The 21,941-nt window shown below is 44.0% G+C and overlaps 1 protein-coding gene across 6 annotated transcripts in view; it reads left to right on the top strand.

Moving 5' to 3' along the window:
- Positions 1-21,941, top strand: part of RIMBP2 (RIMS binding protein 2) — a 357,320-nt gene that overhangs the window by 274,023 nt on the left and 61,356 nt on the right. For all 6 annotated transcript variants that reach the window (XM_075059902.1, XM_075059901.1, XM_075059900.1 and 3 more), the window contains 3 exons: positions 2,988-3,192; positions 12,804-12,955; positions 16,237-16,313. In XM_075059902.1, coding sequence (XP_074916003.1) covers positions 2,988-3,192; positions 12,804-12,955; positions 16,237-16,313 — 434 coding nt within the window. The remainder of the gene's footprint in view (positions 1-2,987; positions 3,193-12,803; positions 12,956-16,236; positions 16,314-21,941) is intronic.

The raw sequence follows: 21,941 nt of genomic DNA, 5'->3' as shown, positions 1-21,941 counted from the left end.
TCATAAGTTGCTTAGGGGTCAAGTAGTATGAGCTGCTAGATGGAGACTCCCTCCTTGGCCATAAGGATGTCCTCTTTTAGTGATACTAGGGCTGTCTTCATGCTTTGATGTATGGCCATGTGAAATATAATTGAGGAGCATCCAGGATGTTGGCAGATGCCATGTAACATTGGAATGTGGTTGCCAATACTATCTGAATGATCTGGAAATGGGAAGTGAACAGCAGAGTTGCAGTAGGGGAGAGTATACTCTGATTGCGGTTTTGCGGGGAAGACTGTTACAGTTTTTCAGGAAGGTTAGCATGTTTACTTCTCTGAAGAAAGTGTCGTGTTTTCTGTTAGCAACGGGCATAGTTATAATAATGTAACTATTTCTGTGTAGCTTTTCAGTACTGTATTTGTTTAGTACCACCAGAAACATTCCTGACTTGCAGATTTCCCAGATATCTTTTCCAACAATTGTAGCTGATCTTTTAATTTCAGTAAGAACTCAGTGACCTTTGCCATTTAGCAGCCACTTCTGAGCCATTTTATTTAGATTTGGAAGGGCAAGAGCATTAACTTAAAATCAGATTATTGTAAATGAAGTCTACATAGCTTTTCAACATACATCAGAAACTGGTAAAGAACATCGAATATTTTATGTTAGAATGTAATCTGAATCTATATTTGCATTTGTTAGCAGATTACCAATGTGATGTTTAAAGCCATTTTTGGTGTATACTTTGAACAGTCATTTTTACATACATCTGCTCACAAATTAAGTCACGTTTAAAATATTACATATAATATTAAAGATGGTGACATGAATGAAAAGAGTGTGTCAGTTATTTAGCTGTGTTTAAGTTATGAGTCAGAGATTACCAATGCTCAGCAAGGTCTGTTTGTGTAATTTTCCGAAGGTCTATTTTAATTTCTGTAGACATTATTTTAGTAGCATGAAATTCACCCCTGTGCAGAAGGTCCATGCAGCATTTAAATCTCCCTGAAGTCCTCATAATAGGTCTTAAATGGGGCTTAATTGGTGTATAGGCCTTGGGCTGAGCCCTTGCACAGATCTCCATTTCATTTTTAGTTATTAATAGTCAAGTAACCAGTTGTCTAGTGTTAGAAAACAAGCACATGCAGGATTGCCAGCTCTCAGTTTTATTGCAAGTTTCATGGTACTTTTTCTCCTTAAAGTATCAGCTCTGTGATCATATCAGAATCTTTTCTTCCATTTAAAAAATAAAAAAAGCTTCTAGCCCTCCAGGTTGCTGAGAAAAGTTCAAAATGTGAATGCTAATGACTCAAAGCCCAAAAGGCAAATAAAAAGAACCCCGTGTTTGTTTGTTTGTTTTTTCAATCTCATGATTTTTCAGGGACTAACTCATGATTTTTGAATACTTGGGTTAGTATACTGGAAAGCTTCAGGGTATTTCTTGCACGCAGAGTTGATAACTATTCCCAAAGCTCTCCATTGGAAAGACTGGGATTCTAGAAACCTAAGTCCTTTTACTGCTGTTCCCCATTTAATTTTCTTTTCAAATTGCGTGCAGAAGCCCTACTGCCAGTTTTCAACTAATTGCTAATAAATGGCAACGTAACAAAGAGTAAAGGCTCATATTTGGGTACCCTAAGCCAACAATGGAAGAATAAAAACCGAAAGCACTTCAGCTTTGTTTAGAACTCTTCACATTGTCTCTGGCTTTTCCAGTTATTATCTCTTGCTCCATTCAGGATACCCACATCAGCCAAATGTGTTCATATTTCTATAGCAAGATTAAACCAATTTGCATTTTATGAATTTGAAGAGATTAATTATGTGTTCAGATTTGCTTGTATTTTTAGAAATACTTTATTAATGAGAAAATAATACTCCATTCTATATCAGGAAACTGGGGCATTTTAATGCATGTGTTCTTCCACGGGGCATGTGGGGGAAACTACTGAACGTTTGAAATTACTGAGGCTCATCATCAGTAGAGCCCTGGAATAAATTTCATCATTAGCCTTGCCATGAGTCATATAATTGTTTCATGCCCATAGTGAGGCATATGGATGTAATGCAGCTATGGTTTTTGTGTAGAAGCTTGTAGCCGTTCAGCTGTCTTTCTCATGCACCACTTGAAAAATTCTGCTCTTCCAAAAAAAAAAGTTCCAGTAGCAACAATTGAATGGGGGGAAATGGATCTAATTCATAGCCAGTTTATGCTCATTAACATGGCTGTTTTACTAGGGCTGTGGAGGGGAAGGAGGTTAAATGGAATGTAAAGACTGTTGGTACATGGTAAAACATCAGATTAGGAAATAATACATCAGATTGTTACATAATTTCCACATAATTTCTGCTGTGTCATGGCCTGATGCCTCAGAATTAAAACAAAAAGGCAAAGCCTGCCAATTACAAAATGTTTGTGTTAGTGAAGCTTATGAGTCTGTTGGCTGGTGTCTGGGTTACTTCTGGACAGTTTGGCACATCTAGTTGTGTACATTAATTTTGAAATAGAATTCAGCCAACATCTAGACCAACATTCTGCATGAACCATCACAGCTTTTCTATAAACATTAGTATAGCAATTAAGGAAACTATGATTTAATGGCTAAGCATGGACAAACCTCAAAAAGAGATCCAGGATTTGGGGTTGGTTTGCAGAATCATTGAGAAGCTGGGCTGCTTTTCTGAATCAGCAATATTTGGGCTGAAAAATTTCACAAAGCACGGCTTTATTTTGCAAATTTACTAGCAGTGCCACTCCTGGTCCTAAGTGAAAACAGTACGAGAACAAGCTTTCTCTTGCTTGGAAATTGGTGGTGGAAAAAAATATTTACCTGCATATTATAAACCGAAGGGTTTAACTCTAAATTTGGGGAAATGTTTAGGGGGAGGAAAAGAGGGGTCCCAGCTAGTTTGCCCATCCCTGCTTCTTGATACTCTCTAACAGTCTGATCTGACCAAAGCTCTCTGTCATCCCATTCAGATGCATCTCTTATGTCTTGGTTGTGCAGGCCAAGGTACGAGAGCTAGAGGAGAAATGTCGGACGCAGAGCGAACAATTTAACCTCCTCTCCAAGGAACTGGAAAAGTTTCGGCAGCAAGCTGGAAAGATTGATCTCTTGAGCAGTAACTCGGTGGCATCCTCAGATGTCCTTGGCTCCCCTAGTAAATCTCTGTCCCAGTTAATGAACGGAATAGCCACCTCCATAGGCAAAGGTAAGAACTGATACTTTTATTTGAAGGAATTTGCTGAATTAGGGGTCAAATTAAACCCTCATGTAAACAAATCCCATTGATGGCAGGAGATTGTATGTATGAGAGAGAGCAGTATTTGGCCCTGATTCAGCTGTATGCCCTGGGGCCATTTCTGAGTAGCTCTCTGACTTCATTGCAATTACAGTGGATTTACTGAGATCTAATGTAACTGAGAGTAAAATTTGACCTAATGATCATTCCTCATTACTTGTGAAAAAACACCCCTTGGGAAGCTTGTCTTGAGTGTCAGAGATCAAGAGCAGTTCATATCCCAGTATAGGCCACCACTTGTGTGAAGGTGGATTGTCTATGGGAGCTGACCACTGGACTTCTGGGTATAGACGGTCCTTGCGTTAAAGGAGCTGTCCCACTAGCTTGGAGATAGCAGTAGACTGTGGTGGGGGCAGAGACTCACCCTGACTTAGTGTGGGTTACACTTGCTTCTCCGCCCCCCCCCTTTCCTTCTATGAAAGGAATCTGTAGTTAAAAAGGATTGAAAACTGAAGATGTTCTGTGGGAAATTTCAACAAAAAAGAAAATATTTTCTTTTTAGTCAAAACTTTCAGCAGAAAATGTGGATTTGTGAAAAAAACCACAAACCTGATGGGGGGGGGGAAATATTGAGGAAAGCAGACGCTTTCCACAAAAAATATTAGTTTTCATGAAAACTCAGTTTTCCATCCAAAAAGTTTGGATGGAATGCTTTTGAGAAGCCCTCTATGCAAATAACATCTGTTGAGTTTTTACTTTTCCCTAGAATGTTGATTATACTTAACAGGATGTGGTCAGTTTAGTGATGATGGATGGATTAAAGAGCCATTTTAGCCACAGTGAAACTTGACTGAAAATGCTCCTTTATTTTAATTTAAAAATAAGGTAAAAACAAAGTTCTAAATGAATGAATTTAATTTAAAAATAAGAAAGATACGTTTAAATATGCTCCATTCTCATTGTGCCTATACTTACAATAATAATAATAATTATCTAACTTTTATACAGTGGTTTTCTGCAATATATCTCAAAACGCTTCATAAGGGAGGTCCGTATCATTGTCTTTTTGTTTACTTTGTTCCCTTCATTGTGTGTTTCCCAAAGAGGCATGTTGAACTTTTGCCAGGTGACTTTTCTTTTTGCCAAAGGCGACTCCTCCTTGTGACTAGTTGAGTTTGCTCACTGCCGATTATGTATAAGCAATTTTCAAAGGCTGAGGCAGTATCATTGGTCAGGAGGGTATCTGAGGATACTTGGAAGGGACCCAGAATGTAGATTCCATCCAGCTGCCTATCAAGGCTGAAAAGTGCGGTGATTATGCATACAGTGCCTAGCACAAGAGAACCCTGGTCTTTGGATGGGGCCTCTAAGTACTATGGCAATACAAATAATAATTAAATATAATACATAATCAGTGACATTTGTTTTCTGTCATGGTCTTTCTTTCTTTCTTTCTTTCCGATTAAGGAATTGGAATGGGCTGCAATTAAGTTAACAGGCCAGATCGTCAGCTGGTGTAAATCGGCATAGCCTCATTGAAGGCAATGGAGCTACACCAGTTTACACCAGCAGAAGATCTGTCCCCAAACATCTCCTAACTTAGTCTGGATTTTGTCACAAGGAAAACTACATACTTTAAAGGAAAGAAGAATCTGTCAGTGGAGGCATTTTTCATAATGCAAAGGAATAAACCAGTTAAAAAGGAGGAGAAGAAAAGAAAATCAATTCTGGACAATTGATGTGCTGACATTTGGGGATTGATAACACCCCAAACTGTAATGTTCTTAAGGCATCACTGTGAGATACTAACATTGCAATAGAATACTCACAGCTGTTGCGTTGCTGTGAGATAATTTTTCATTGCCTTATCAGGCTTTGAGAATTCTTGAACAATTGCTTTATAATAAATATGAAGAGAAGCTGGAAAAGTAAAATAGATTTGCATTTTGTATTTCATCTTCCTGAGTTTCTAAGAAGGGGTGTGGGGGAACCCATTTTTTATCGTCAGGAAAAGTACCAGGATTCACAAATCATTTCTCTACCACTGCAGATAAACAACTGTCTTCATCAAAGGCTGACAAACTTGATGTGAAACCAAGTCAAATGGAACAAGAAGACTTTCTTTTTTCTGTTCACTTCAGTGGTTTCTTTAGAGATGGTGGGACATTGTGATTTTTCCTTAACACAGAAGAGATGTCTTTGCAATCTCACTCATTGTGCTGCATAATGGTTTATAACAGGAGTTCTCAAACTGGGGGTTGAGACCCTTCAGGGGGTCGTGAAGTTATTACATGGGGAGTTGCAAGCTGTCAGCCTCCACCCCAAGCCCCACTTCGCCTCCAGCATTTATAATGGTGTTAAATATATAAAAAAGTGTTTTTCATTTATAAGGGGGGTCGTATTCAGAAGCTTGCTATGTGAAAAGGGTCACCAGTGCAAAAGTTTGAGAACCACTGGTTTATAGGCTTATGCAGTGGTGAGCTGGAGCCAGTTCGCACCAGTTGCTAAAGAGGCGGATGGGTGGACAAACTCCAGTCTGCGGGCCACATCCGGCCCACAGGACCATCCTGTCCGGCCTGCCTGAGCTCCCAGCTGGGGAGGCTTCCCCAGCCCCTCTCCTGCCCCCCCCCCCCTCGAGAGCAGCAGTGTGCTGAGTTGCTGGCGCCAGCACAGCTCTGCAGCTCCTGCCACTTTGAGGCGGATGGGTGGACAAACTCCAGTCTGCGGGCCACATCCGGCCCACAGGACCATCCTGTCCGGCCTGCCTGAGCTCCCAGCTGGGGAGGCTTCCCCAGCCCCTCTCCTGCCCCCCCCCCCTCGGAGAGCAGCAGTGTGCTGAGTTGCTGGCGCCAGCACAGCTCTGCAGCTCCTGCCACTTTGAGCAGCATGGTAAGAGGGCTGGGCTGGGGCTGGAAGAAGGGGTTGGCAGGGCTGCCCATGGGAGGGGGGCAAGTGGGGCAATTTGTCAACCCCCGCTGGATCAATCGCTGCCTGCCAATCCGGCAGGTAGTGTAGACATACCCTTAATTAATCATCAGAATCCCCTTGGCAGATATGCAAGGTTCAGTTTAAATCTTTAAAATTTGTTTAAATAGACCCCAAATGTTCCAATAAGCAATTTTGGGGGCCTAACTAAGTCAGACTCTCCCAACTTCTTGACGTTTGCTAATCACTAATTGAAATGGCTAAGAGCAACATATCTTCAAATGAAACTTTGAAAATACAGCCTGGTTCTCCCTTCAGTCATTAAAGGCCTTATCCTCCAAAAGTTTACTCACATCCTGTTCACACATGGGTCTACTCAAGTGAGCAACAGTGAGTCTTAAGTTTGGACCGGTACTCACACCTTGTGTAAATCCATTACTGTCAATAAGTTGTGCTGAGTATTGATTTGGTCCATAATATTTAAGCAAGTGGGCAGCATTGTTAACTGTTGAAATCAGCCAGTTCACCATAATAGTGGTGTTCTCATCAAGCTCTCAGAATTAGGGGCAGGATTTTTTTATTGTTTCCTGGGTAGGACAGAACATGAGAACAGCTTTCAAAACAGAGCAAATATCAGAAACAAGACCAGGTACCAAGGGTGTTTTTATGTTCTTTCCCCAGTCATACAGTGTAGTCCATAATTGATCAGTCAATAGTAATATACGGTAAGTAGGATGGAAGGCGTAATTGGTTCATGACCAGCCACTTTACGTATGATCTGCTTTAATTGTGTCCTGAGACCTTTAAATGAAGGAATCGGCAGCATTTCCTTGTCTTGGAAGATCATTCTTGAAACTTCCTCCACTGGTCAGTTGCCAGCCATGACAAAATGCTGGCAACTGCTTTGTGCCTTATGTATATGAGGCATCCAGCAGCAGGAAAGTTTAGTTTCGTGTTTAGTAACTAAGGTATTATGGGTCTGGTGCTACTCCTACTGATGTCAAGGGGAAAAAAACCATTTACTTCAATGGGCGTAGGACTAGACCCATAATACCTTAGTTCCAAACAGCCTATACAAGAGCTCTTGGTGAGAAGGTCGATGTATTTTGGAACCTGATACGTTCATTCAGGTTCTTTTATCCAACAAAAAAAAGTAGCTCAGCTGGCAAGACACATCAAGCTGAAGAGACAGGCTGTGATGTTCTGAGTGAAGTTCCACTGCCCTCCTTTTGTGCCTGTCGGGTGGCACTGACATGGGGAATCCACATCAGGGATAGAGCTGGGGTGACTGGCTCCTAAACCTCCCTTCCCAGAGCACAGGGGCAGATAGGGGCTAGCAAAAGGAGTAGCTGGAGCATGATGCACTCCAGTAATCCCCAGCTAGTAGGAGCTGGTGCAGGTTAGAACAGCCCGTAGAACCAGAAAGTCATAAGTTGCTCCCTAATGTTGCCCACACTCCTCCCTCTTCCATGCACTGTAATGTGGATTCAGCAAAAAAAATTGACCCTAAGAGAAAACAATGACTGGAGGAAGGGTGTGAGGGGAAATTCAGTTGAATTACATAACCTACAGCCAGACTATGAGGAAGTTGGAATCCTTTTTTCACTCTAAAGTTAATATTATCAAAACACTGATGTTCCTTACCGGGCTGGCTCCAGTGTTTTTGCTGCCCCAAGCGGCGGGAAAAAAAAAAGAAAAAAGCCACGATTGGTGGCAGCTCTACTGCCGTCACTTCGTTCTTCCGGGGCAATTCAGCATCTGATCCTTCCCTCCAACAGAGACTGAGGTGCCTGTCACCGAAGAGCCGGAGGTGCCGCCCCTTTCCGTTGGCCGCCGCAAGCACCTGCTTGCTGCGCTGGTGCTTGGAGCCGACCCTGGTTCCTTGGTATCCTTATTACCTGTGTTTTAGCACCAGGCAGTACATACTATCATACTAATATTAGACTTGCAAGCCTCCTGACAGGAAATAGCTGTTGAAAATGTGATACCACTTACGGTTTTCACACCTTTCCATGCCCATTTGCTGCTGTTATACCAATTCATTCAAAACAGTCTGCACTTCAGAAAAGATCCTAAGTCATGGATTCAGAATGATGCATTCTGCTATGAGAAGCCCCTGGGAAAGGTCCTTTGTGTTGCGTAACCTTTAGCTAGAGCTGTTTGGAACACTTTTGCTGAAATGTTCTGTGGAACACACATTTTTTTCAGGAAGGGGTTGGGGGTTTGGGGATGAGGCAGAGCAGGGGATGGTGGGAGACAGATTATTTCTAGCTGCGGGATTAGGGCACTGGCCTGGAATGTGGGAGACCCAAGATCACATCTCTGCTCTCCCTGATTGGGAGTGATCTGATATGAAAAACTGTGGAGAATCAGGCAGAGCAGTGACTTCAACCAGGATTTTCCACATCCCAGGCTAATATCCTCCCCCCCAGGAGACATATACACACTGTTAAGTATCAGAGAGGCAGCCATGTTAGTCTGGATCTGTAAAAGCAGCAGAGAATCCTGTGGCACTTTATAGACTAAGGCCACGTCTATACGACGCGCCATTTTGGCGCGTTAAAATCGAAAGCTCGGAGTTCGATATATCGCGGCTCGTCTAGACGGGGATATATCGAACCCAGAGCGCGCTTACATCGATTCCGGAACTCCACCAAAACAAACGGAGTTCCGGATTCGACATGGCGAGCCGCGCACATCGATTCGGCGCGGTGAAGACGGGTGAGTAACTCGATTTTAGATATTCGATTTCAGCTACACTATTCTCGTAGCTGAAATTGCGTATCTAAAATCGATTTTCACGCGTCGTGTAGATGGGGCCTAACAGACGTTTTTGGAGCGTCTGACGAAGTGGGTATTCACCCACGAAAGCTCACGCTCCAAAACGTCTGTTAGTCTATAAGGTGCCACAGGATTCTCTGCTGCTTATACACACTGTTGTTCTCCAGTGAATTCTGTCATTAATCCTTGTCATTATTACTGTTACTTTTCAGATACTAGGCTGAGGGGAAGGATGTATGTATTCCTAGCCTTCAATGAATTCATAAATGGAGAAGCATCCATATAGGACCAGAAACTCCTGGTATTTATTGTGGTGCAAACCAAGTGAAGCCACTGGCATTGCACCAGAGTGAGAAGAGAATTTAATGTGCTGTCCCAAGATATTCTGATTGTAAAATTAGTCTTAGTTACAGATGCAGAATTATGTTACTGTACCTATGCATACTTAATCCAAACGGGCTGGCTTTTTCTATAGAACTCCAAGAGCAAGAGATTTCAAGAGGCTTACAACATGTTTCATATACGAGTTTCAATTTGCCTTTTTGCTAAAATGTTGATTATTATTAATGAAGTTGTTTGCACTTACAGTAGCATTTTATAAAATCTCTGCTGAAGTGAAAAAAACATAAAACAGGTCTACATGGTTGTTGGAATTTGGACAAATTGAGACACTTTGTTTAAAAATAAGTAATCACCACCTTAAACAGCAGCAGCAACAACAAGAAAGAATGATTTCCATTGTGCAAAGTCCCAGTAACTAACAACTAACAATCTACACAGTAGCTAGCCCATAGTCCGAAATGGAAGACGCCCTGTCGGGCTAAGAGCACAGGGAGGAGGGATTTCTTCAGGAGCAGCTGCTGTCATTTCATAGACTCTTGCATAGGAAGTTAACAGCTGATGGCACTTGTTAGAGGAAGGGAGAAATGATCTTGCAGATGTCACTTCCCTCTCAATTCCCCCTTCTCATTCAGCTACATTTCAGGAAGCAGGAAATCAGATTTGGAAACCAAATCCATCTTGAATGGTTAGAATTGTTGCTGAAGTGTCCTCCTATGCCACTTTGCACTTTCCTAGGTAGGAAAACATCATTGTCCCCATTTAGATGGGGCAAATGAGACCCAGAAGGGGTAGGAGTGATTTGCCCAAGGTCATACACCAAATCAGTATCAGAAGTAGGATTAAAACTCAGGCCTCTTGACTCTCAGATGCATGCCTAATCCAGTATACTGAACTGAACTCAAGGCAAGTTGCTTAATTTCTTTCTATTTGCCTCTTTCTAAAATTGAGTAGTAATTCTTCTCTTTTTTTCTCCCTCTCCTCCCACCCACCACATTCAGTAAATTGCTCAGTCCTGTCACTTCTTCCTCTCTGTTACCAAAACCCACATTACCTTCCTGTCCCTCATGGCTAAAATCCTTGTCCAGGCCTCGATCATCTTTTGCCTTGACTGTTGTGATCTTTCCTCTTCTCTTACCTCCCTGCTTCTCACCTCTCCAGTCTGTCCAAAATATAGCTGCTAATGTTCTCTGCTGCTTCAACCCCATCAGCTGCATTTGCAGCTCTCTTCTCTACTGCATCAAAGTCAAGCTCCATGTCCTGCTTTTCACAGCTGCCATAATTTAGCTCCTCTCTTAATCTTGGCACTTATTCCCACTTCCCCTGTTTACTCCCCCCTCTCTGCTTTTCCCAGTCCTTTTGCCTTTTATCTCATGCTTCCATGCTCAGCCTTGGACCTTCCATCATGCTGCTCCTTGTTATCTCCTGCTGAGCACTCTCTCTCCTCCATCATATACCTCCTTTAAACGTACTACTTCCAATATCCCTTCCTGAGTTCCTCCATCAATTCCCATGACATGAACAGTGTTCCAGGATCTTGCTTTTATGTTGTTCTGTCTGATCTAATATAGGCTCAGATTCTGGCCAGTCCACTGTATGGGGAACGCAGTGAAGGGTAGGGTGTCAAAGGAACTTTCCATTCTGGTGCCTAGGAAGAACTTATACTGCAGTGGATATAACAAAACCAAGGAAAATCCAGTAGACATGAGCCTCAGAACTGTTTTCTTTTTAATATATTGTAGCAGTTGGAAGAATTATCTGTAGACCCTAGAATGACAGTCTGGTGTGGCAAACGCATTAACAGTGAATGGAAAGAGCCAAATTAGCTGCAGGTTTCTGAAAGGGGATCATTATTCTATTAAAAGTATGAGAGAAATTCCAAAAATAAAAAATGTGCCCTTTGCCAGTGTGGAGATTGCTGCAAGCAGGGCTGAGTTGCAATAAATCTTTTGTATGGCCTTGCATATATCCCTGTGGTTAATGTGCTTAAGCTGCTGCGCTATAAAATTAAAGTGGTGCAGAGAGAACGAATCAAGTTGGACCAAGGAACATACTAAAAAACCCTCTGACGATGTCTTTTAGGAGCTTATCCTCCTCTGCGGTACAGTTGATGAATCTCAGTGGGATGTAACGGGGAAGCAGGCACTTCAAGAACAAAATACCGCATTTCAAACTCCTAGTGCAATTGGAGGGGAGCAGCTGACCTCACATGTCACCAGGACTTGAAAATAAGAGCATGGACTAGTTGTATTAAAAAGAGAGGAGAGGAAGGCTGAGAAATCTGATTGTGGCAGCAGTGCCCCAGATTGTTTGTTCTGGTTTTGCTGCAGCTGCTGCTGCTTCAGATATAAGTAGCCCCAGCCTGCTATTTCCTGCTTTTTTACTTGTGGCTCCAGAGGATTAGTATGACTGGTGAAGGAAAACATAGGGCAGCATTTTATATTCCGCGTTTACCAATCCCCCTTGCAGCTTTGAGAAGCACATTTTTTAAAAGCATATTTCACAAGCCTTTAGGGCTTGATCCTGGGAATACTAAGTACTCTTAATGTCTACTATAGTCTCTAGGAGTTCAGGCTGCTAAGCATCTTGCAGGATCGAGTCTCTTATTCCTTTAATGGTAAGGTGTATTTTATCTTCTATTGGCAACATTTTTATAATCAGAAAAAAATGTTCAAAGTGGCTCCAGAATTTTCTCCTTTTTTCCTTAATGTGTCTCCTGCATTTTTTAGAAAGTTTATTAATTGTGTTTGTGACATAGAATATGGGCTGTGGAACAAGAAACCCCAATTCTAATTCTACTCTGCCACTGATATACCATGTAGCACTGGGCAAGACATTTACCCGACCTTGTTACCTGATCTGCAGAATGGAGATGGTAGGACTTGGTTGTTCTCTGGCAGTGAAAAGATCTTAAATTGGGTATATATTTTCACTTAGGTTAAGGCCCTTTGCACGTCCACAGTGACGTAAAAGTGCCTTATTGTAAATGAGGATTAGGACCAGTAGTATGTACCTATCTCCCTACAGGGTATTGAGCATTAATTAGTTAAAACTTTTAATGCAAGTGCTAAGCTAAATATTATTATTGCCAATAAATAGTATTTAAAAGCAGGCTTGTTTTTTTTTTTCATGCCAACATGAAAAATAATCTTAGGATGTGTGTGAAATTACTGGAACATGTAGTCATTTCATATAGTAACCTTTTCTCTTTTCCAACTGGTTGGTAAAAATTGGGAGATGATTCATAGTTATTTGCTCCTTAGCTCTGATCTTGACATTAAAATGTCTTCACATTCCCCATAATTGTCCATTAGAAGTTTTTTGGGGCTTTTAATCCACTGAACAGGTACAGAATGGGAAGTGGCAATGGATGCTTGCTCTATGCTAGCCTTTGCCCTCCCCTCTCTGGAGGGGCCATTAATAGGGGTCAGATGGTCGTTCACACCCTGTGACCTATTCAGCATATAATGCCTCTGCTGTGACTGTCAACTGGGTTGCCACTTTGTACCAATTGTTGTGTTTTTATTTACGAGTAGGTAACGAAAGCCCCTCTGGAAGTCATTGTGTGATTTCGGAGTTTATACGACCCCTGCAGATATCTGGTGACAAACCAGAACGGTTGTCCGTCAAACCTACTTTTCTGTCCAGGTCAAGATCCGGCAGCCCAAGATGCAGATTTGATTCAGACGTGAGTCTTTTTAAGTTGGTGACACTGGGAATGTGTTTGATTGGCCAGAGTCTTCCTTCTTCAATGGGATAAGTGTGCTGCACCTCAGTGTTTAACTGCACTTCTGAACAGTCAAGGGCTGGGATTTTCAAAAGGACCCAAGTGATTTGAGAGCATAAATAATGGGATTATTGTGCATCTAAATCACATAGGAGGTTTGAAAATCCTACCTAGGAAACCTGACTGTCTTGCATTCTGGTCTTTTACTTAGTTTGTTTATTTAGTCCTTGTGAAACGTGTCACATTTTTGTCAATCTTTTTTGTGCCCATTAGTGGTGCTAGATTGACATAAATCCTCTATCCACAGGACAGATAATGCATCTGTAAGAGCAGTATTCCACCCAATGCCCTGCCAGTGTGCCTCAGCTCTGTTCTAGAAAGGCCACTTCCAGGTGTGAGAAGTGGATCATTCTCTTTGCCCTGTTCTTTGCTTTGTTTTCATGATGTGGAAATCCACTCATTAGTAACTGGAATGCTATCGCCACGTGGACCAGTTTCTATGGTACCATTCTTATCTGAATTTGAACCTGTAAACTGGAGAATCCCTTCAGCCATTCAGCTTCCTAACATATCTGCATTTATTTCCAGTTTAGGAAAAATTTTATTGACAATATTTTATTATTGCTAATCTTTGCACATCTCAGGACTAGCAGGAAGAAATCCATTGAAACACCATTCAAGTTCTTCAGTGTACTTGATTATGACTCCTTTTCCTTCATCTCATCGTGTGCACAGTCTTAACACCCACAAACAAAACTCCTGTAGACTTGAATAAGGATGAAACCCAAACACCTCTTGTAGAAATGTTATAGAGTTCTATAAAAATACTCTTAAATCTCAATCAGATTTAATAGAGATTAAGGTCCTATCTATAGATTTCCTTAACCAGGCTATACAATTCTATCAATGGGATCTCATTATCTATTAAAAACATATATGGGATGATTTAAAAAAATCTATTAAAAAATACATTAAATTCTGTAAGACTGTTCCATGAGGGCAAACAGAACTAGAAAACAATGAGGGTTGTAATGATATTTTATTGGATACAGTCCTGATTTTTCGCTCTGTCAAACATTTTAAAAGTAAATAGCCTGAAATTGTGTTCAGATGCTGTGGCTATAACATAGGGATTGCTCCTGAACCCCAGGAAGTTGATTGCATCACAATGCTTGTAGACATCACTAAAAATCAAAGTGTAATACAGGATATTCAACAAAAGAATAAGATTCCTACTAGCTTCTACTAATATATGTCACTCAATATCCACATCTCAGGGACTATTGACCAAGAAACACATACAGATAAACTCTTAATACCATTACTGGGAGGTGTGAGCATCCACTGCTTGATGAATAGGCTGCATCAAGAGCAGTGAAGCCAAAAAAGGCAGCATAGCAACCAAATTTAAGGAAGCAGAACTAACAGCACAGAACAGAACAAGTGCATGTCAAATTTAATCCTCTTCTTCTATTATTTTTCAGTTGTCGTCTCTCACTGAGAATGTCAAGCAGTTTTTAACTGAATTGCTCATTGTTTGCCTTTCTAAGTGTAATTATGTGGTGCCTACATACCTCTCACATACACACATAAGTTTAGTTACAGACCAAGGTACCATATCTAGTATCCAAGGAGAAAAGTATATAAATTACACCTTAAGGAAATCAGCCTTTGAAATATAAAATCCGAGAGTGATACTTGCTGTTGTAATTTCTGACATCAAAAGGAAGCACAGTCCATTCCACAAAGACCACCCTGCAACTTCCATGATTGTTAGTAAGAATACTGGCTCTGCTCCTACGGTAATCATTATTGGCTCAGTTGTGAGCCTGGCTGCGCACATCTATGCAGGGAGTCAGGGGACATAAGAAGCCTTCATACACCACTGTACAGGCTATGCACATCACCAGTGCCAACTGCTACTCCCATTCCCATATAGTGGGCGACGAGTAGTCAGGCAAGCATGGGGAGTGTCCGGAGTCTTGGTTGTGCCCACCAAGAGAGCAGCCTATGCCCCAGAGCCAGCACAGAGAAGAAAGTTACATGCACCAGCCTCTTTGCTGGAGCATATTGTTTCATAACTGGAACTAGGGGGCAAGAGGAACTAGAGTGAGATTCCAAATCACAGTCTCGTACCTTCCTGTCTCCTGGATTATAGGGTTACCATTCAGCCCCATGAAAGCTTTCCTGCTTGACTCCACAACCTAACTTGGTACTTCTGTTTTAAGGAGAAGTTGCTATCTCAGCTCTCCTAGAGGTGTCTAGCATATCGTAAAACAGAGGACAGTGAGAAATGTATCCCTTCTTACAAACTCTGCCCAGCATTGAGCAGGAGAGGCAGAGTTTTTATTGCTTCAGTACACTGAATTTCAAGAATGTATCTGATGCAGATCCAAAATACATGGGACCTGTTTATGTTGACTTTGCAATACAGTTTAATCACTAGGTTTTCTACTCATTAATTCATGGTGGAGTCAAAATTATGGCTTTGCTATATTGTGCTGCATTAAGCATCATGGTGAATTCAGAGCTAATATGTTTTTCCACTGGGTTAGTGGAGCTGAAGGAATTAAACAGATGGGGACTGGTTTGGGAGAGTTTTATTTGGTATGATTCTTCAGCTAATACTGGTCACAATTTAAAAAAAAATCAATGTTTGCCTACAGTTACAAGTTAGTAGTATCTAAGGTACCACAGTTATTTCCTGTTCTAACTATAGGGTATCGTTATGAGCTAACTGTGTAAATGTTGACATTTTAATGGCAGCTAACACTGTACACAACGCTAGGTGAATCATTTACAGTAAGTCATCCTGGGACTAACTTGCTGAAGTTTTAATTAAAATAAAACAGCACACTTTGGATAAATTACTGTTCATTATTAATACACCTCTACCCTGATATAACGTGACCTGATATAACACGAATTTGGATATAATGTGGTAAAGCAGTGCTCGGTGAGGGGGGAAGGCTACACACTCTGGCGGATCAAAGCAAGTTCGATATAACGCGGTTCATCTATAACACGGTAAGATTTTTTGGCTCCCGAGGACAGCGTTATATGGAGGTAGAGGTGTATACATATTTCTAAATAAAAATGAATTGCTGAAAACCTATATCCAACTGTTTCGTGTCATCTGAAGTGTTTTGTATGTGTTGCATGTACTCAGGCTAGTTTATATATCCCATCAGGATAACAATGGGTGCAACAGTATAAATCCTATTGTCTTTATTTCTTTACAGATGGATAATGAACTGAATTTCAATACCTCAAAGCAAAGATATTCCGGGAAAGTCCATCTTTGCATCGCCCGTTATAGGTAACATAAGCGGTGGGGATGGGGGGGAGAAATATAATTCCAAAATTGTGGGAATTTTCACTTTTTTTTTTTTTTGGCAGATGTAATTAATGTCCGGACCCCAGTCCTGTTCATATACAATGCTAAGTAAAGGGGCGATTCACAGTGGGGATCAGGAAAATGGACGGAATCCTAACCACACCCTACTTCCACAGCCTGGCAAATGCTGTGCCCCACCCTCCACGCAAATGGCTTTGGCTGCTAAATTTGCATCCACAAAGGCCCCTCCTATATTCATCCCCAAGCAACTTCATGATTACAGTGGATGGAGCTTCCCTATGCAAATACAAAGCATAGCTGTGTGGTTCACAGAGAGTACAGGCTTTCTTGTACAGGCTTTCCGCATCCTACCCCCACACTCATGCACAGTGGAACTATGCAGCTTTTTTCATTGCCTTTTGAGTTGTACATGCCTGCAGACAGATGGGGGCAGGGTTTGCACCCAGGTCATTCTCTAGCCAGCTGGCCTTGGAAAAGGAGGTCAGGGAAGAGCAAACAACATTTGTCAGAAGGGATCCTGCTAATCAGTGTCTTTCTCAGTGTATAAATAGCTTCAAATCAGCAAAGGGTAGTCTCAGAATGTAAATGATAACATTCTACATTAATTTGGGCTCTATGTCTGACCATTACAGAAAAGTTTTCCATAGAAACACAAGCCTAATCTTTTAGAAGTGCTTCCTCTGCTTCAGCTTCCTTCCTTCCTGAGAGGAGCAGTGACTGCAAATCAGAGTGTACACCTGGAATCTTCAGTGCCAGCAGATGGCATGGGAGCTCCTGTGAAAGTGTGGTTTGTCTGCTGACTGATCTGAGTGTGTTGAGCCCTCTGGCACTCAGTTACTCCTGGGGGAATTCTGCACCCCTGTGTGTGTACAGAATTAATCTCCTTTTCAGATTTCTTTGCTTCCCCTAAGAAAAATGACTTTCTGACAGGGAAGCAAAGGTGGGGTCATGCATCACTCTCCGGCAACGTGGGTGCCTTGTTTCAGGCACTCGGAGCAGCCAGTGGAATGGTAAATCACTGGGAAGGAGGATGCCCCGGCAAGTGGCTCCTACCCTGTGCCAGGCTCACTTACTAGTCCTGGCTGGGCTGGGAAGGATGCAGCTTCCTTTTCTCCTGCAAGGAGCGGACAGGAGGCCCATGGACAGCAATTCCAGGGCCAGGGCCATCCCTGGGAGGCGGGGCCCAGGGTGGAAGTGACGAATGCATCACTTCCGGGACTGACCACCTGGCCCACGGGGCCCCATAAAGCACAGGGGCCAGAGTGGTCCTCCGTGCCTAGGAGCCCTGCAGCTTGCCAGGGCTCCTGGCTGCTGCTACTGTGGAAACAGTAGTGGCCGGGAGCATCTGGGCCCTTCTAAATCAGCCAGCACCTGGGCAACTGCCCCCTTGGCCCCCCTGCCCCCATCGGCGGGCCTGCTGGCCAGGGCTGATTCAGACCCACCCCCAGAAACCTGTCTGGCTGCAGGAAGTGCCGCACCCCTCCCTCCCCCACTTCCTCAGCCCGCGGGGGGAGGAGTCACTATAAGGGGAGCTGCTAGCCCATCTCACCCCCTACACCCAGAACCCTCCATACTGACACCTCTGTACCCAAACCCACATCCTAACAAGCCTCACCCTCTGCATCTGGAGCCCCCCTGCACCCAGGAACCCCCACCGAACCCGACATCCCTGCATGTAGATCCCACCCCTGCACCCAGACCACACCCCACACTCGAACCCCCACCCCAACAAGCCCCACCCCACCTGCATCTGGACCACCGTTACTAGCCCCCCACACTCTCCACCAGACCTGTACCCTACCAAGTCAGCACCTGGACCCCCTGCTGAGCCCCACCACCTTCCCCTAGACCCCCCTGCAGAGTCTCATTGTGTCTGCACCCAGAACCGCCCCCAATGAGCCCCTGTTCATCCAGATCTCCCTCACACCTGGACCCCCCACCAAGCCACCCGCACCCAGATTGCCCCATTATTACCCTGTCACCCCACATCAGGTTCTCCCTACACTAAGCCTCTCCATACTTGGATCCTGCTTGGCTGAGCCTGCCTGCCTATATCTAGTGTGATTGGCGCAGAGGGGCAGGGCCCCAGGGTGTTTCTGGGACAGCCCTGGTCCTTGCACTGTGTCAGGGTCAGGTGCCATTTTACCACCAAGTCCATGTCCGGGGGTGAGGGATGCAGAGTGATCTCCTACCTCTGTGCAGTCGGTGGCCTGTGCTCCCCCTGGCCATGCTGGAGCCTCCAAATTTATTTATTGACAAATAACATTTGCAGAATTTTAAAATATTGTCTGCACATTTTTAAATTTTTGGTGCAGAGTGCCATCGGGAGTGCCACTCCCTGATACTGCAAATCTCAGTAATCAAGGTGTTTTAATACTAAATTAAGTCTAAATTTCCCCAGAATTAACCTGGCTAACAAAAAGGAGGATTCGTGCCAGTCTCAGTTCTGTTACACTGTAATATTCAGTGCACTGCAGAGTTTAGGTGACGGTGCAGAGCCCAGAGGAAGGCAGAAATTAAACTCACTTTCTCTAGAGGAACATGATTTTAGTTCTGCAACAAGTACTATGAAGCTCACCCAACTGAAGAAAGTTCCTAAACAAACCAGGATAAAACTAAAAGATTATTAATTGAAATGCCTTATATATTGACTTTAAGTGGCTGCAGTCATACTTGAAGAGCTAGTAGAAAAAGAACAGATGAAGATTGCTTTCTTCGTAGGCTTTAAAAAACAAACACACCCAAACCTTTTATTGTAGGCAACAGTGCACTTTCCGTTTATGCTAGATTTAAAATAATGCACTTTCCATTGACTTTTAACATGTCTAACAAGCAAGTCTAAAATGGTATGTTCAACATACCCAGAACATTTACTTTCAATGTGGACAATATTTAAAAAAAAAAAAAGGAAGAGGAACAAACCAGAAAATTGTATTTGTTGTAAATGCCAAAACAAAAAAAAAGGGGGCGAGGGGACCACAACATCTCCCAGATAAGAGATGCAACACGGTGCTGTGGTTAGAGGAGGGGAACTAGGAATCAGGAGACCTAGAACCTGATCATGGTTCTGACACCTCCTCACTGTGTGACTTTAGGCAGGGCCAGAATCCCTGTGGCCCTCACTTTCCTTATATGTGTAATGTGATGATACTTGCCTGCCTCATCAGAGAGGGATTGAAGGGACTCTTCCATCAACGCATGTGAGATACTTTCCTGATCCACAGATGGAAGGTGTGGAAGTCCAGCACATGGCCTATGCATCTCTTAAATCCCACTGCCCTTTTTAATGGACCTCTGCATCTTGGTGAATTTCAACTCCTGTGTGGAGTATTCTTAGTATTATACAACTTTCTATGCCTGTTAGTTGCTTCTCATTGATGATGATTTTATTATAGATCAAATATTATTCTAGTTGCATTAAATGATGCACTCCAGCTTATTTACAGTGCACAGAGACTATTTCAAGGCAATTAAACACACCCGTGTACTTAAATAAAGCAAAACTTAATAACTTAACAGCTGCGAAAGTATAATCATTGTATGCTTCCTATGCAATTTCAGTCAGCAAGTAAACTTGTGTCTGTGTTTTGCTACTAGCACATCAAAATGTCTTCATTTCAAGAGCCAGGAGTCAGTGTGTGGTGTCCATGGAAATGTGCCTTTTTTATAGCCTATGCCATTTGTGAGCAAAGCGCAAATAATGTTTATATTGCATTAGCGATGTTGGCTACAAAATAAGAGGAATTTGTCCAGGGAAGAGAGGGGGAGAGAGGAAATCTTGTACATTTAAATTGGCTCACAAACCCGTCAGAGTAGCACCATAGGAGGTCAGAGTTTTCATTAAATGTTAATGAGGTGAGAGTCATTAAATACAATTATTGGCATGAGAGTTTGTGTAAAATAAACAATAAATAGCATAAAGTAAGTAGGGTTACATACATCCATATTTTTCCGGACATGTCTGGTTTTTTTAGTTATTAAATTGCCATCTGGGAGGAATTTTTAAATATCTAAAAACATCTGGGAAAATATGGATGTATGGTAACCCTAGCATGGGAGCTGCCGGAGCCACGGAATGGGGCTTGCAGGCGCCGGCAGCGCGCAGAGAGCCCTCCGCTCCTCCCTCCTCATGACCCAACGAGCCAGAGGGACTGCCAGGGGGCAAGGTGAGGAGTCCTGGTGGTGCTTACCTAGGGAAGCTCCCGGGAAGCATCCAGCAGCTCCCTCTGGCTCCTAGGGTGAGGGGGGGCCGGAGGCACAGAGGTGGAGAGGGTCTCTGCATGCTGCACCGGCTCCCTCGTGCCCAATCAGAGCTGCAAGGGCAGGGCTTACAGGTGCTGGCAGAGGGCAGAGAGCCCTCCATCCCCCGCTCGACCTGACCTGACCCGACCCTAGGAGCCAGAGGGACCTGCCGGATGCTTCCTGGGAGCCAGTGGCTGGCTGGCGGGCAGGTGGGTGAGGAGGTGAGTGGCGAGGGAACCAGTGGCTGACTGGTGGGTGAAGAGGCAAGTGGTGGGCAGGGAGGGTGAAAAGGTGAGTGGCGAGGGAGTCAGTGGCTGGCGTGCGGGCGGGCAGGTGGGTGAGGAAGCAAGTGGCGGGTGGCGAGGGTGAAGAGCCGAGCAGCGAGCCAGTGGTGGGCAGGAGGGTGAGGAGGCAAGTGGCGAGGGAGCCAGTGGCTGGCTGGTGGGTGGGTAGGTGGGTGAGGAGGCAGGTAGAGGGCAAGGAGGGTGAAGAGGCGAGCGGCGAGGGAGCCAGTGGCTGGCAGTCGGGTGAGGAGGCAAATGGTGGGTAGGGAGGGTGAAGAGGCAAGTGTCAAGGAAGCCAATGGCTGGCTGGTGAGCAGGTGGTTGAGGAGGCAAGTGGCGGGTGGGGATGGTGAAGATGAGCGGTGAGGGCGCCAGTGGCTGGCAGTTGGGTGGGTGAGGAGGCAAGTGGTGGGTGGGGAGGGTGAAGAGGTGAGCAGTGAGCCAACGGCGGGCGGGGAACAGTGAAGAGGCGAACAGCGAGGGAGCCAGCAGCGAGGGAGGAGGGTGAGGAGGCGGGTGGTGGGTGGGGAGGGTGAGGAGGCGGGCGGTGAGCCAGCAGCAGGCAAGAAGGGGTGCAGAGGCTAGTGGCAGGCAGTGGGGGTTGAAGAGTGGTGACGGAGCTGGTGGTGGGTGGGCAGGCAGGGGTGAGGAGGCAAGTGGTGAGCCAGCAGCAGGTGGGGCTTCTTGGAGTGGGCTTAGGGATTTCTGGCAGGGGTGTGAGGAGGTGAATGGCAGGTGGGAGGAGGCGAGCAGTGGGTGGGGAACTGAGGAGGGAAGCAGCAAGCCAGCGACGGGCCAGTGGGTTAGGAGGGGTGCAGTGATGGGGCCAAGAAAGTAGGGGGTGGGACCTGGGGCAGAGTGGGGTAGGAGTGGGGGTGGACTGTGGGCGGGGCCTGTGGAGTGTCCTCGTTTTTGAATGTTCAAATATGGTAATCCTAAAAGTAATGACGTGTGTATGCACAAAACAGAGAGAGACAGACACATGCACACCAAAGCAGCTTGTTCGGACTGACTCTTGGGTTATCTCAGAAAGCAGTTGCCGCTTTGAAGAGAATACACACAG

This window comes from Chelonoidis abingdonii, chromosome 22 (genome assembly GCF_003597395.2).
Source record: "Chelonoidis abingdonii isolate Lonesome George chromosome 22, CheloAbing_2.0, whole genome shotgun sequence".
NCBI lineage: Eukaryota > Metazoa > Chordata > Testudines > Testudinidae > Chelonoidis > Chelonoidis abingdonii.
This window is presented reverse-complemented; position numbering and strand designations above follow the sequence as displayed.